At 44.6% G+C, this 15,488-nt stretch overlaps 1 protein-coding gene across 6 annotated transcripts in view; it reads left to right on the top strand.

Moving 5' to 3' along the window:
• The window catches only part of ssh1a (slingshot protein phosphatase 1a), a 68,928-nt gene extending 54,427 nt beyond the window's left edge, over positions 1 to 14,501 (top strand). For 5 of the 6 annotated variants that reach the window (XM_064937141.1, XM_064937144.1, XM_064937143.1 and 2 more), the window contains 12 exons: positions 2,746 to 2,810; positions 3,784 to 3,905; positions 4,075 to 4,143; positions 4,439 to 4,504; positions 4,908 to 5,102; positions 6,416 to 6,509; positions 6,781 to 6,909; positions 7,280 to 7,326; positions 7,503 to 7,649; positions 8,082 to 8,282; positions 8,457 to 9,168; positions 9,325 to 14,501. In XM_064937141.1, the coding sequence (XP_064793213.1) occupies positions 2,746 to 2,810; positions 3,784 to 3,905; positions 4,075 to 4,143; positions 4,439 to 4,504; positions 4,908 to 5,102; positions 6,416 to 6,509; positions 6,781 to 6,909; positions 7,280 to 7,326; positions 7,503 to 7,649; positions 8,082 to 8,282; positions 8,457 to 9,168; positions 9,325 to 10,461 (2,984 nt within the window). In that variant the 3' untranslated portion in view covers positions 10,462 to 14,501. The remainder of the gene's footprint in view (positions 1 to 2,745; positions 2,811 to 3,783; positions 3,906 to 4,074; positions 4,144 to 4,438; positions 4,505 to 4,907; positions 5,103 to 6,415; positions 6,510 to 6,780; positions 6,910 to 7,279; positions 7,327 to 7,502; positions 7,650 to 8,081; positions 8,283 to 8,456; positions 9,169 to 9,324) is intronic. The other variant, XM_064937142.1, reaches the window with a different exon arrangement.
• Positions 14,502 to 15,488: the final 987 nt, after the last annotated feature.

Raw genomic sequence — 15,488 nt, forward strand, 5'->3', positions numbered from 1 at the left:
GACTGATTTCTGATCCACACTGTGCAGTTTTTTTCAGTCTCAGAAACAACCATTGTTGGCCAACATCTTGGCTGGCCACTATTTTCTCAAAGCTGTAACAGTGGCGGGACATATCTTATGGAAACACTGCCTAGTGAAAAACTTGCAGAACTGCCAGCACAAAAAGAAATATGCCTGCATGTCAATTGAATTTGGCCTTAACCAAACCAAATGCAGAGATTATCATTTGTCTCAGTAGATTTCTCTCGATCTGACAGTGAGACAGAGCGTCTGAATTGGGCTGAGCTGAGAAACTCCAATAGCCCCTGGCTGTTATGATCCAGAACAGTTGCAGAGTAAGGTACTCACCTACTAATACATGTAAATGAATAAACAGTGGGGAGAACAAGTATTTGATACACTACCGATTTTGCAGGTTTTCCCTACATACAAAGCATGTAGAGGTCTGTCATTTTTATCATAGGTACACTTCAACTGTGAGAGACTGAATCTAAAACAAAAATCCAGAAAATCACATTGTATGATTTTTAAGTTATTAATTTGCATTTCATTGCATGACATAAGTATTTGATCACCTACCAACCAGTAAGAATTCCGGCTCTCACAGACCTGTTAGTTTTTCTTTAAGAAGCCCTCCTGTTCTCCACTCATTACCTGTACTAACTGCACCTGTTTGAACTCGTTACCTGTATAAAAGACACCTTTCCTCACACTCAATCAAACAGACTCCAACCTCTCCACAATGGCCAAGACCAGAGAGCTGTGTAAGGACATCAGGGATAACATTGTAGACCTGCACAAGGCTGGGATGGGTTACAGGACAATAGGCAAGCAGCTTGGTGAGAAGGCAACAACTGTTGGCGCAATTATTAGAAAATTGAAAAAGTTCAAGATGACGGTCAATCACCCTCGGTCTGGGGCGCCATGCAAGATCTCACCACGTGGGGCATCAATGATCATGAGGAAGGTGAGGGATCAGCCCAGAACTACACTGCAGCACCTGGTCAATGACCTGAAGAGAGCTGGGACCACAGTCTCAAAGAAAATCATTAGTAACACACTATGCCGTCATGGATTAAAATCCTGCAACGCACGCAAGGTCCCCCTGCTCAAGCCAGCGCATGTCCAGGCCCATCTGAAGTTTGCCAATGACCATCTGGATGATCCAGAGGAGGAATGGGAGAAGGTCATGTGGTCTGATGAGACAAAAATAGAGCTTTTTGGTCTAAACTTCACTCGCCGTGTTAGGAGGAAGAAGAAGGATGAGTACAACCCCAAGAACACCATCCCAACCGTGAAGCATGGAGGTGGAAACATCATTCTTTGGGGATGCTTTTCTGCAAAGGGGGCAGGACGGCTGCACCGTATTGAGGGGAGAATGGATGGGGCCATGTATCGCAAGATCTTGGCCAACAACCTCCTTCCCTCAGTAAGAGCATTGAAGATGGGTCGTGGCTGGGTCTTCCAGCATGACAATGACCTGAAACACACAGCCAGGGCAACTAAGGAGTGGCTCCGTAAGATGCATCTCAAGGTCCTGGAGTGGCCTAGCCAGTCTCCAGACCTGAACCCAATAGAACATCTTTGGAGGGAGCTGAAAGTCCGTATTGTCCAGCGACAGCCCCGAAACCTGAATGTTCTGGAGAAGGTCTGTATGGAGGAGTGGGCCAAAATCCCTGCTGCAGTGTGTGCAAACCTGGTCAAGAACTACAGGAAACGTATGATCTCTGTACTTGCAAACAAAGGTTTCTGTTCCCTATATTAAGTTCTGCTTTTCTGATGTATCAAATACTTATGTCATGCAATAAATTGCAAATTAATTACTTAAAAATCATACAATGTGATTTTCTGGATTTTTGTTTTAGATTCCGTCTCTATGATAAAAAATGTGTACCTATGATAAAAAATGACAGACCTCTACATGCTTTGTAAGTAGGAAAACCTGCAAAATCGGCAGTGTATCAAATACTTGTTCTCCCCACTGTATGTCTGAACGTGTCTGTAATATATGTTTGAACGTACCATGAAGCAGGGGAACATGCCCAGAGCCAGCGTGCCGCTGACAGCTATAATTAAAGCTGCCCAGGAGGAGAGGACATAGTTTGTTTGCCAGTCGTCAGAACACCTTGACTGACACATACTTGGCTACCCCTCTTTACTCATCATCACTGCAGTGGTTAGGCTTGTCATTTAACCCCTCGTTATCCAGTAGCTCCCTCTTTGGCTTTCTGCGTCCCAAATGTCTCCCTAAACCCTATTTTGAGCACTACTTCTTTTGACGAGGGACCATGAGGCTGTGGTTAAATGTAGTGCACTACATATGGAATGCAGTGCTATTTGGTACGTAACCTTTCTCTCACCCCACTTCCTCAGGGGAACTTACATCAAGCCTGGCATGATCGGCTCAAAACATTCCAACGTGATAGAGAAGAAGCGGTGTTTAGGTGTGGTTTTATGGTTAGCTGAGACTGAGTTTTGGGTGATCAATTTGTCGATGACAAGCAGGAAAGTGTCTTTGGCCTGTTGCATGACACTAGCCCATTGTACCTGCACTGACTCACTCACTCAACAATGGAGTACCTTTAAGATGTCATGTGGTACGATGAGTGTTCAGTTTCAAATGTCAAGATTTGTTTTATAGGACTAATCACATGAAACCATGCTATCTGATAATGGCACTGACCGACCAGGTGTTGTCATGGTTGTCTTTTAATATTTATGTTTTATTTTATTCTCTCTCAACAGGAGACTTACCTCAGCACCTGCAGGTGATGATCAACATTCTTCGCTTCGAGGACCGAATCAAACTGGTAAGAGACACACGCACGTGCAGTGACTAACCACCTGGCACCATGACATAGGCAAACTGCCTGAATGCTTTTTATTGTGTACTTAAGACTCTCGTTTACTCACTGTAATTATTAGCTCATGAGAACATGTTTGAACGTGCGCAGGAGAGCATTACCAAGTGTTTCCATGGTTTCTGTGAAATGAAGAGTTTGTTAGATTGTTACCTAACCTAAATCGCTGAAGCTGGAGACTCGCATCTCCCTCACTAGCTTTAAGCACCAGCTGTCAGAGCAGTTTACAGATCACTGCACCTGTACTTAGCCTTTCTGTAAACAGCCCATCTGTCTACCTACCTCATCCCCATACTGGTATTTATTTATTCATTTTGCTCCTTTGCACCCCAGTATCTCTACCTGCACATTCATCTTCTGCCGATCTACCATTCCAGTGTTTAATTGCTATGATTGTAATTACTTCGCCACCATGGCGTATTTATTTCCAACTTACCTCATTTGCACTCACTCTATATAGACTTTTTGTTTTCTTTTGTTTTACTGTATTATTGACTGTATGTTTTGTTTATTCCATGTGTAACTCTGTGTTGTTGTATGTGTCGAATTGCTACGCTTTATCTTGGCCAGGTTGCAGTTGCAAATGAGAACTTGTTTTCAACTAGCCTACCTGGTTAAATAAAGGTGAAATAAATAAAACCTACCATTATGTTCTCACTCTCCATTGGAATCATGCTTCCCATGTATTTACAAACTGTTTTTGACTGAGAGAAATTACTTTAGAGGACTGGAATGTGTGTGTGTAATGGTTGGACTGTATGGGTGTTAGGCTCATTTTCCCAGGGTCAGGCTGTGTTTACCATCAATGTTCAGAGATAATTTGTATTAAGCAGGTTGACTTGTTGGTAGAAGTGGATGGACATGTAGCAGCCTAGTTGTTTGTGTGAAAGAGTTGATGAAACGGTCGTGTCCTCTGCTACAGGCGGTGCGGTTGGAGAGTGCCTGGTCAGACAGAGTGCGTTACATGGTGGTGGTGTACACCAGCGGACGACAGGACACAGAGGAGAACATCCTGCTGGGAATAGACTTCAGCAACAAGGACAGGTGTGTATGGGTTTGGGCCCGCTTGCATGTCTGCTCACTTGCTATGGTCGTCTTTGATGCAGATGTTAGACCCTTGTTGTAGCAGCATCTCCATTTAAAGTTGTTTTGGAACGTAAAACCAGATGTTGTGTTGATCTGCTGGGAACGTGTCTGTGTGTGTGGTTCCCAGTAAAAGCTGCTCCGTTGGCATGGTGCTGCCTCTGTGGAGTGACACCAAGATCCATCTGGATGGAGACGGGTGAGTGAGTCCCCCATAGAGATACAACTCTTCTATATCTGTCCCGTCAGGCAGCCAGCCCCCTGCTGTCCATTCAGGGGAGAAACAGCTCTGTTTTGGTTAAAACTGTAATAACTTGAATACCTGTACAGAAAAGGATACTGAGCTTATTACAGGTATCACCTTATCCTTTCACACAGCCTAAAGTACTAAAATGACTTGTATTTTGATAGAGCCAGTTATGTTGAAGTAGTGGTTACTGGGTGTTAATCAGTGTGTGATCAGGGAGAGTCATCTCCTGTCTTGTCTCCCTCAGGGGTTTCAGTGTGAACACAGTGAGCCGGAATCATGTCTTCAAACCTGTGTCTGTACAGGCCATGTGGTGAGTAGACAACCGTAGGAATGACTGCCTAATACATTGTTGTTATTGAAGCAATACCACATCAATGAATTGGCTGCTGACTTCATAACAGAACACACTGTTGAGGCATTTCCATACTGACTCACTTTGCTGTCTAGTGGGGTAGAGATGCAGGTGCATGCAACAATAAATCAATCAAATGTTTTTTAGAAAGCTCTTTTTAAATCCGCAGTTGTCACAAAGTGCTTTACAGATACTCAGTTTAAAATGCATGCCTTTCATTCATGTGAATCAGCTCAATACACATTAAAAACGTATAGGTTGAAAATACTGCACCTCTTTTCTCCCAGATTAACAAAAATGGTTGATTTAAAGATGAATTGACCCACTATTGACCCGTGTCTCTTTCTAACCCTTGTCTCAGGTCGGCTTTGCAGATCCTCCACAAGGTGTGTGAGGTGTCCCGCAGGTACAACTACTTCCCCGGGGGCATGGCCCTCACCTGGATGGGCTTTTATGAGAGCTGCATCTCCTCTGAGCAGAGCTGCATCAATGAGTGGAATGCCATGAGAGACTTGGAGACCTTGAGGCCTGACTCCCCCACCATGTTTGTTGACAAGTGAGTCAACAGAAATTGCCAATGAATATTAAATAACTATACCTGCTCATCGAACATCTCATTCCAAAATCATTAGCATTAATATGGAGTTGATCCCCCTTTGCTGTTATAACAGCCTCCACTCTTCTGGGAAGGCTTTCCACGAGATGTTGGAACATTGCTGCGGGGACTTGCTTCCATTTAGCCACAGGCATTTGAGGTCAAGCACTGATGTTGTGCAATTAGGCTTGGCTCGCAGTCGACGGTCCAATTCATCCCAAAGGTGTTCGATAGGGTTGAGGCCAGGGCTCTGTGCAGGCCAGTCAAGTTCTTCCACACCACTCTGGACAAAGCATTTCTGTATGGACCTCGCTTTGTGCACAGGGTCATTGTCATGCTGAAACAGTAAAGGGCCTTCCGCTAACTGTTGCCATAAAGTTGGAAGCACAGACATTATACAATGTAATTGTTAAGATTTCCCTTCACTGGAACTAAGGGGTCAAGCCCAAACCAAGAAAACAGCCCAGACTATTATTCCTACACCAAACTTTACAGTTGGCACTATGTATTTAGGCAGGTAGCGGGCTCCTGGCATTCGCCAAACCAAGATTCGTCCGTTGGACTGCAGATAGTGCAGCGTGAGAGAATAGCCGAATCCACTAATTCCACAGCTCCAGAGTCCAATGATGGCGAGCTTTACACCACTCCAGCCGATGCTTGTCATTGCAAATGATCTTAGGCTTGTGTGCGGCTGCTCAGCCATGGAAACCCATTTCATGAAGCTCTAGACAAACAGTTATTGTGCTGATGTTGCTTCCAGAGGCGGTATGGAACTCGGAAGTGAGTGTTGCATCTGAGGACAGACGATTTTTACGCACCTCAGCACTCTGTGGTCCTGTTCTGTGAGCTTGTGTGGCCTACCACTTCGCAGCTGAGCTGTTGTTGCTCCTAAACGTTTCCACTTCACATTAACAGCACTTACAGTTGACCGGGGAAGCTCTAGCAGGAATTTGACAAACTGACATGTTGGAAAGGTGACATCCTATGACGGTGCCACATTGAAAGTCACTGAGCTCTTCAGTAAGGCCATTCTACTGCCAATGTTTGTCTATGGAGATTGCATGGCTGTGTGCTCGATTTTATGCACCTGTCAGTAACAGATGTGGTTGAAATAGCCGAATCCACTAATTTGAAGTGGAGTCCACATACTTTTGTATATATAGTGTATATGAAACGTGTGCTGGTCCTGGAGGGCTGCTGATTCTGACTGACCCTTGGACTGAGAGTAGAGTAGTGTGCTGATGAAACCTCTGTGCTTGTGTCCGCTGATGCAGGCCCACAGAGAGGGAGAGGACCGAGTGCCTTATCAAAGCCAAACTCCGAAGCATCATGATGTTCCAGGATCTGGAGAATGTCACCTCTAAACAGGTGAACAGAGGGGAGGCATTAACATGAACTGCGTGCCATCTCTTTATAGTGCACTACTTTGACCAGGGACCACTGAATAGGGTGTCATTTGGGATGAAGTATTAAAAACAAACATTTTTATTACAGTCTTAATGACTTGTAGTGTAGTGTAGTCTTCAGGCTATTTCGGTCTGACATTATTTATATATTTGAGACCTTAATCAGTAATATTACAAGGAGAAACGGTAGAAAATAAAATGTTTGGGAGTTTATGACTGTGCTGTCCCGTCAGATCCGAACAGAGCTGGAGCAGCATATGAGCTGTAACCTGATGCAGTACAAGGAGTTCATCGACAACGAGATGCTGCTGATCCTGGGCCAGATGGACAAGGCAACACTCATCTTTGATCACCTCTACTTGGTTCGTCACCTGGCAACATTTTCCCATCCAGAACTGCTTGGCAATGCTCAAACTCTGGCCTGTTCCCATATCTGTTTGTGTTCTTGCAAACACTGTTGTTGTCATTGACATGACAACGAGTGACAAGAAGCACAAGCAGACTGGCATTCGAGCTACTCAAACTCTGCTTAATCTGATTGATCGGGTACATTTTAGAGTTTCTCATTGTTTCTCATTGTCTCAATGAGATTTGGCCTACTGAAGCCATGATATTTGGCTGATACTGCTAGCAGAGAACAACCCTGGAAGAGCAACATTTGGACAGCCCATCGCTATAAATGTCATAACTATTTGTTCACTCTAATTAACATTTTTCCACATTTGTTTGCAGGGATCTGAATGGAATGCCTCCAATCTGGAGGAGCTTCAGGACACTGGGTAAATAAATGGAGCCTTTTGCCAGCTTCCAAACATTTCTATTCCATAAAATGTATTATTTATTGGCTCATGTGGACTTTTATTTTATTAAACTCAAAGGTTGTCATGATATGTCAGGATATTATGGGAATAGTATCTGTCTGTCTATCTTCATCCAATAACCGTCTCCTTACCAGGGTGGGCTATATCCTCAACGTCACCAGGGAGATAGATAACTTCTTCCCAGGAACGTTCTCCTACCAGAACATACGGGTCTATGACGAGGAGACGACAGACCTGCTGGCCCACTGGAACGAGACTTACAACTTCATTGTTAAAGCAAAGTAAGTCCTGTTAGCCTTGAAACAGGTAAGAGTGACCGAAGGACAGAGATGGCGAGAGACACAGCTGATAAAGCAAGCAATTTTTTACTATTACTCACTCCTGTGTAATCCTCTTTTTATTCATACACATAGATAGGTGGCTCTTAGTCAGAACCACGATGATAGTAAATGTATCTTTCTGCTGCTTTCAAATGAGGTACAGTAATAGTAGCTTCCAGAGAACTGTGAGTGACTTGACTGGAATGTAATTAAAGTGACACGAGGCAGTGTGCCACTGTCTGTGACCAAGTTGTCCTAGAGAAGGGAGCTGAAGATGGTTACCACTAGCAACCCAAAGGCTATCATTATCTTTGTCTGAGTGACAGAACTAGCAGAGGATTCTACTCTGATTCTCCTAACTACTCAGCATTCATGTTGCGTTAACCCTACCAGAAAGAACCACTCCAAGTGTCTGGTCCACTGTAAGATGGGCGTCAGCCGCTCGGCCTCCACCGTTATTGCCTACGTCATGAAGGAGTATGGTTGGTCGCTGGAGAAGGCCTACAACTTTGTCAAGCAGAAAAGAAGCATCACACGGCCCAACGCAGGCTTCATGAGACAGCTGGCTGAGTACGAAGGCATCCTGGACGCCAGGTACAGTCACACTACGCCCCCTGTAATTACCATGGCCCAGATCAACTAAGGAAGCCCAGCAAGGGATCAAAGCACTGAAAAACTGCCCTGGGTTATAGATTTTTCTGTATGTTATGTGTATTATCTGAGTATATCTCCCAAGCTCCTCCTTACCTCCCCTTTGTCCACTTCCAGTAAACAACGTCACAACAAGCTGTGGCGTCCCGATCATCCCGACCCAGACTGCGACCTCCCTGAGGGCCAGCAGGCCCAGTGCTGTGGGAGGGAGGACCCAGGTAATCAGACCCCTGAACCGGTGATGTCCCCCTGCTATGAGGAGGCTTTGGGGGAGAAGAGGGTGGCACATCCCCTCTCCCCCTGCAGGATGATCAGTCTGGAAGTGGACCCCGCTTACAACAACTACTACTTTCGCAGGCTGTCTGACTCGGCCCTGGACAGTGACCCCTCCACGCCGGTGCGCGCCCCGCCCCTCCTGGACATGGAGCGGGTCTTTATAGAGATAGAGGACGTGGAGCGGGATGCTCTGCTGGATGACGAGGCCTTTGGGGGGCGAGAAGGCCTTACCCACTTTGGTCAGGCTGGGGAGGGGACAGCGGCCCAGACTTGCTGCCGAGGCCCAGAGCCCCTGGAGGAGCTGCGCCTACGTCTGGAGTTCAGCACCGTGGAGGAGGAGGACGAGGAGGAGGCGCAGAAAGAGGAGGCAGAGATGGAGGCACTAGCACAGCCAGGAGGAAGAGGGGAGAGTGCAGGACGAGGGGATGGTGAAGGAGAGGTGGAGATGGTTCAGGAAGAGGAGGGAGAGAAAGAGGGCAATGGGCTGGACCTGGTAACCCTGAACCAGAACTCCAACAATAACAACCACTTTAATACCCTGTCCAGCCTCAATGTAAGTGTGGAGCAGTTTTCATTATGGTGTCTTCTGTCTCTGTAATATACAACCAATTCATATGTATATGTAGTAGCTCATGGTAAATAGATAACTGAACTCATAAAGAGTAATGGTTATTCTTTGTTTCTGACTTTTTGTTTCCCCTCTGTTTAGGACACTGCTCCTTCCAAACCTGCTCACACAGTCAAGCCTTCAGGCCTCTCTCGATCAGACGACAAGCCCAGCCATGGAGTGGAGATACTGACCCAGGACGCCGATCTCTGCCTTAGCACACTGGGGAGGGGTGTGGGGTTAAGTGTCTTTGTGGAGGTCCCCAGTCCCACGTTCCCTCTCTCACTCACCTCACCCGGCACACCCTGCTCCCCCAGCCTGCTACACCCCTGTAGCCTGCTGTGTGACTGTGTCAACTGTATTGCTACGCCCTCTACACCTCTACCTGATGCCCAGGACTCCCCTTACTCGCTGACATCTGAGGACAGGGCTGATATTCTGGAGGGTGATTCTGAGGGTGAGGAAGGGAAGCTTTTAGGGGTCTCTGAGGCTCTCCTTGTTCCAGAGCTGCTGAGCCTGGAGAAAGAAAGGCCGGCGGTGGCCTGCAACGTGGCCCAGCAGCAGGAGACTCTAGTGCAGCTACACAGGTCAGGACTGGTCCGCCGGAGGGCAGAGAGGCTGGAGAGGCTGTCAGGTCTGTCCCTAGAGGGGCTTCATCCCCTGGAGCTTCCAGAAACTCCCAGCTCAGCGGCAAGAGAGGACTCCAGTCCTGTGCAGGGGAGGTTCTCAGCTTTCCAAGGAGACTTCCCCAAGTCCTCCAGACCATGCCCAGTACGCCTAGAGCCGCTGCTGGTTCCTCTGCCTAATGAGACCCTGCTGGGGGCAGTGGGATCTGGGGGTCTGACGCCCACCTCCTCCCCCCACGGCTCCACACTGACACGTAGTTCTAGCAGTGACAGCATCCACAGTGTGAGGGGCAAACCCGGCCTGGTGCGCCAGAGGGCTCAGGAGATCGAGACTCGCATGCGGCTGGCCGGCCTCACCATCCCCTCAAGCCTCAAACGCTCTAACTCACTGGCCAAACTGGGCAGCCTCAATTTCTCTTCTGAAGACCTGTGCTCCATCTGCTCCTCGGACGCTGGCACCCTCCTGCTCCGCTCTCTTTCCCCAGAGCCAGGCCGAGAATGGGAGTGCCCCTCCACCTCTTCCTCTACCTCCACCTTCACCTCCACTCATCCCAGCGCACAGAGGGACCAGACCAGCCCAGAGAGAGCACTGCCAGGGGGGGCCAGGAGCTGACAGGAAGGATGGAGGGACACTCCTCCACCCATCCCTCCATCCCCCACTCTGAGCTGGAGAGGGTAACAGATTTTGGAGAGGGGAGAGGGATAGTCTTAAAAAAAACAAATGTGTGTGTATATATATAATTATACATGTATAAATAAACATTTTAAATAATATAAATATAAATCCACATCATATTGAAGTTAAAAGAAACAATCCAAATATTATACCACAATCCAGATGGTATTTTGGTTAGACTGTTTTTGCATGGAGCTCAATGAATGTGTGTGTGAAGATGAACCTCGTACAGAAGACCTGGTCTCCATCAGGACTTAAAACAAGCTATTTTCATTCCTGGTCCTTTGCCTTTCTAGCTGTCCAGAGATCAGAATTACAGCTTCATCATTATCATCACCACCATATTCCTCATTATCATCACCATCCTATATATACCCTGACTTTCACAAGCAGTGGATATTACATAGACTTTATCATTCAATGTTCTGTTTGCTTTACCATTGGTTTATGGTACACATTGTGTTGATTGGCTTAGTTGCTGTCTCAGAGTTGATATTCAGATGATATTGATTTTGCTCTCTCTCTCTCACCATGTGCTGAAAACAATGTGGAGAAGAGGGTGTGGTTGTCCATGCTGTATTTAGCACTGCTTATCTATCTTAGCTTCCGTCAACATTTTTACAGTAAGCAATATGACACTTACATAAACATGTCATAACACAAAGCACCATTCATTTGATGTGCAGTATGTTGTTTGGAGGACAATGACTATCATGTGATAGGTCAAATGTGTGACATCACAATGGTCCTGGAGAGTTGGTATGCTGAAACATTTTCTTCCTCTTTTCACCTCTGTGTTACAGATGATCTGTTCCAGGTGGTCGGTTGTTTACTAACGATGTGATATGAGAAATGTGATTTGTAAATTATACAAGCATAGATTCCATTTCCTCTGCTTCTGAGCCTGCTTTGTATTTGGGGATTTGAATAATTTTGGGATGAGCCAAATAGATGTCACAAATCATTTTCAAACAATTCAGATCCAAAAATAATAAAAAAACAAAAAGACCATAGCCCTCCCTGCAAGTACTGCAGTATGATTCCACTTTTGTAACAAAAGTCATTCCTTCTTCCTTGATGCTATAATATCCTCCAAGCTTCCAACCTTTACCTGTTGCAGAACGTCTACATATAATTCCAGGAGTCTTCTGGGACCATTCTACCTCTGACGCCACGGTGATGTGGTGCTTTTCATTTTGTTCAAGCAGTTCTACAGACCTGCTCCTGTCAGGTGAGATGCTCACATGCCGTATCGGATCTCTTCGGGCTGTATGTTTTATGCCGGGTAGTCCATAGTTGTCTGGTTTATAATCTTAAATCTGCTGAGCCTCCAATGTCTAGACACTCACCAGCCAAACCTCACCTGAGATTCAGCAACAGTGCAGTGGAAAACATATATGATATAGCAATGGGGCTGAGAAAGCCATGTTGCAGCTCCTTTACTCCCCTCCCTTCCCATTAGCCTGTGTCTAGGCCTGGGTTAACTAGTGTTTTCTAGAGGTCCTTTCTGAGATCGGCGTCCACTGAACGGAACCTTCTTGCGATTTTTCTATGCTTCTGGCTACGTTGAATGCTAATCTTATTCAAACTGGTCTTTGTCAGTTTTATAAGTTGAGCATAGGGGCGGCAGGTAGCCTAGTGGTTAGAGCGTTCATCGAATCCCAGAGTTGACAAGTTAAAAAATATGTTGTTCCGCCCCTGAACAAGGCAGTTAACCAACTGTTCCTAGGCCGTCATTGAAAATAAACATTTGTTCTTAACTGACTTGCCTAGTTAAATAAAAAATAAATAAAATACAACTTCTCTCCCTCTGCAGCTGCTTGTTGACCCACGCTTGTCTGTAATCATGTCCTTTATTGCATCTGAGACTTGGTCTTTGAACTGAGTTGCGCTGTAGAATCAAAATTGTGAGCAGTTGCATTGGGAGTCGTACAGTCTTCTTTAGGTTCCAGAGACGGCTTCTCTGATCTTTCCTCTGTGGGACTCTGGAGGGTCACACCATTCCTTATGCATGAGGCCATGAGATCCATGATGTCTATCCACTTCCATCCTTGTTCTTTCTCGCCCTGTCTCAGTACTGATCCCCTGAAAAGTGTACCACTATTTCACGTTCCATGTCGTTCATTCCACTCAGCTTGTCTTCGTGTATAATTGAAAATAATATCAATTGTTAATTTAACATCTAGCTACTTTACCATATATATTTTTTCAGTTTTTCAGTTATTTTTACAATGTTGCAGTCATATTTGCTTTTGAAATTATTTTATAGGTTCAGTATTTGTGCATGAGAATGGTTACTGTGAACTATTGAACTACATTTTTAATAGGTTCATATTGCACATGCATTTCTCCCACGTATGAGAGCACATGACGCATTTACTGTATGTAAATATGTATGTACAGTAGTCGATGACGTTACAGAATATACTGCTGTATAGTACTGTATGTACGTGTCTATTAATATGGAGAGCAGAGACTTAGTGCTTCCCAATGACTCCAGTTCCTGTGCGGACACTATTTTACTGCAAGCAGTGTCCTTCCAGGTTTAATCACTTATGCTGTGTTTGTGTATGTATGTATGTACATATGCTATTTTATTGAAATGTGTCAGTTGCCTGTTTTTTTTATTTTTATTTTTGAAAAGGTTGTTGGTTTGGTTCTATTGGGCATAACCCAAACAGCCACTTACCACTAAAATCTTGACCTCAAAGAAAGTGTTAAATTAGCTGAATTGCCTCTGTCATTGTACGTCAAAATGTCTACCATGATACTGTGTAAAAGTGTGTATTTGGTGTGCCACGCAAACGCTGATGTGATTGTGCACATACTGTATACAGGACCTCTGTACTGTAGAGATGGATCTGTAATGTTTCTCCCCAGTTTATACCCTTGCTGCTTCCATTTCAGGGTGAGGGTTTATTTAGTTGCTGTTTTTTTTTTTTGCTGCACACTAAATGTAGAGAACAGAGCGATGGACGTGCTTCCCAGGTGCCAGGCCAACATCTCTGGACAGCAGGGCTGTCCTATGGTGTGCGTGCATCATGTAATATGCACTACGTTTTAAAATGTGTGTGGCAATTGACTCTTTTCACAATGGATGCCAACCTGTGTTGTGGGGTGTGTTGTCCAGTGTGGTGCCCCTTAACCCCATCTAGGTTGCCACTTGGCGTCTGATGCTGCACACAGTGCAACTGGAGGTCATTAGTGCTATATGAGTGTGTGAGCTGTTATTCCACTTCCATTTAGGTTTGATTTATGGACACACACTAGTGCCTTAGCCGTGAGAACAGAGGCATAGAGCTGTGTGAGTGTGTGTGTTTGTGTGTGGTGCTGCCAGTATTGCAGAGGATTTGGATAGTAGGGTTGATGCATGATGGGAGTGGGACACTGATGAGACTTCCCTTCCTTTTTAGTAGAACAGTGGTCCTGCATTTCTTTTCATATTTGTATTTTTTTCTAACGATAGACCAAGGTGTGAAACAGGAATCTGAAGCCTGGTGTTCCTTTTTTGAAACTTCTTTGGTTTGAAGAGTATTAATCAATATTCTCTTCCTTGTCCCATTCACATGTCCATCAGGGTTTCCAAGATGGGATTTTGATTCCAAATTGTTAGTGCTCTTTGAAATGTGGGATAGCACAAAAGTTATATCTACTGGTGTTGTCACTAAATAGACACTATTGAAGCTGTTTGACATAATCGTGATTCTCATTTTGTATATTAATCATTTATTTGCGTCTGTAATCTGTTACATCTTATGTATTGCACCTTTGGGAGAAACAGAAGAGACCGTAGGATCATCCGCATACTCGCATAGTGTCATAAAGATCACAGCGATAGGTTTCTCCACTGTTTTTTGTTATCATTAAGTATGCAGTGATTTTTGGTACTGTACATTTTGCTGTAGTTTGAATGCATTATGCACTTTTTTACATTTGTTAAAATGTACTTTTTATGAAAATAAACATTTTTTCATATCACAGAAGTATGTATGTTTGTTTATTTTCAAACTGAAAACATGTGGCTTTTGAATACAATGTCAGAACTCAAAACTATTACTGTTGGTATTTTGAGAAAAGTAAGAACCATACCATAGCCTTTTATCTGCTAATTAAGACAGACAGACACGCAGTTACTCAGCAGGGAGAGGAGGCATGTGGTTTCATAATCACTGTCTTAACAATCTATTTCAATTCTCCTGACATTGAACATGAATTGACAAAGGGAGATGTGGTAATAAATCCGAGGTGACACATACGATGGTCCTCTGATTGCTACAGGCCCACTGTGAGTGATGAAATATTTCATCGAGGGGAGGGATTGACGTTGCTAAATATCGCTAAATGCATGGGTCAAGACTGCACGATTGATTTGCATCATAATGCTCCCATCTGTATACCTTGGCAGGAGAGTTGCGTTATAACAGCCAGATTAGGTAACGTTTGGCTGGCGGCCCCAGTTTGCATGACATCAATGAAGCACTTTCTGGTGCAGGCTCTGGTTCATCCTGGTCTGTATGGTAGAGTGTGTGAATAATGATGGACTGTTCTTCATAAAATGACATAGGTGTCGAAGAGGGGGATGGAGCCATTGCTGCACTGTTATGTGAAAGCCTTTAAATTAAAACATGCTTCTCCCGAGGCTATGTCAGTAGGACTGTGTTAATTTCGTCACCAAAAATATTTGTCAAACACCTATTTTTCAGTGGCAATTCACAAGACTATAACTGACTAAATAGACCAAGAAAAAAACGAATTTAACAAATTATTTTTAATTTTAGTTGACTAAAACGAGACGACAAAAGGGATCTCTAAACCAAGTCATACTATATATAAAACAAAACAAAAATCATGACAGCTGTGATGGAAACAGGAAGTTAAATTACGATTTTAAATTCCGACGTAGATCCTTATTTTGACATGGAGGGATCTATTTGTATCAGTAAAATTATATCGTTGTGTAGTTA

Source organism: Oncorhynchus masou, chromosome 25 (genome assembly GCF_036934945.1).
Source record: "Oncorhynchus masou masou isolate Uvic2021 chromosome 25, UVic_Omas_1.1, whole genome shotgun sequence".
Lineage (NCBI taxonomy): Eukaryota > Metazoa > Chordata > Actinopteri > Salmoniformes > Salmonidae > Oncorhynchus > Oncorhynchus masou.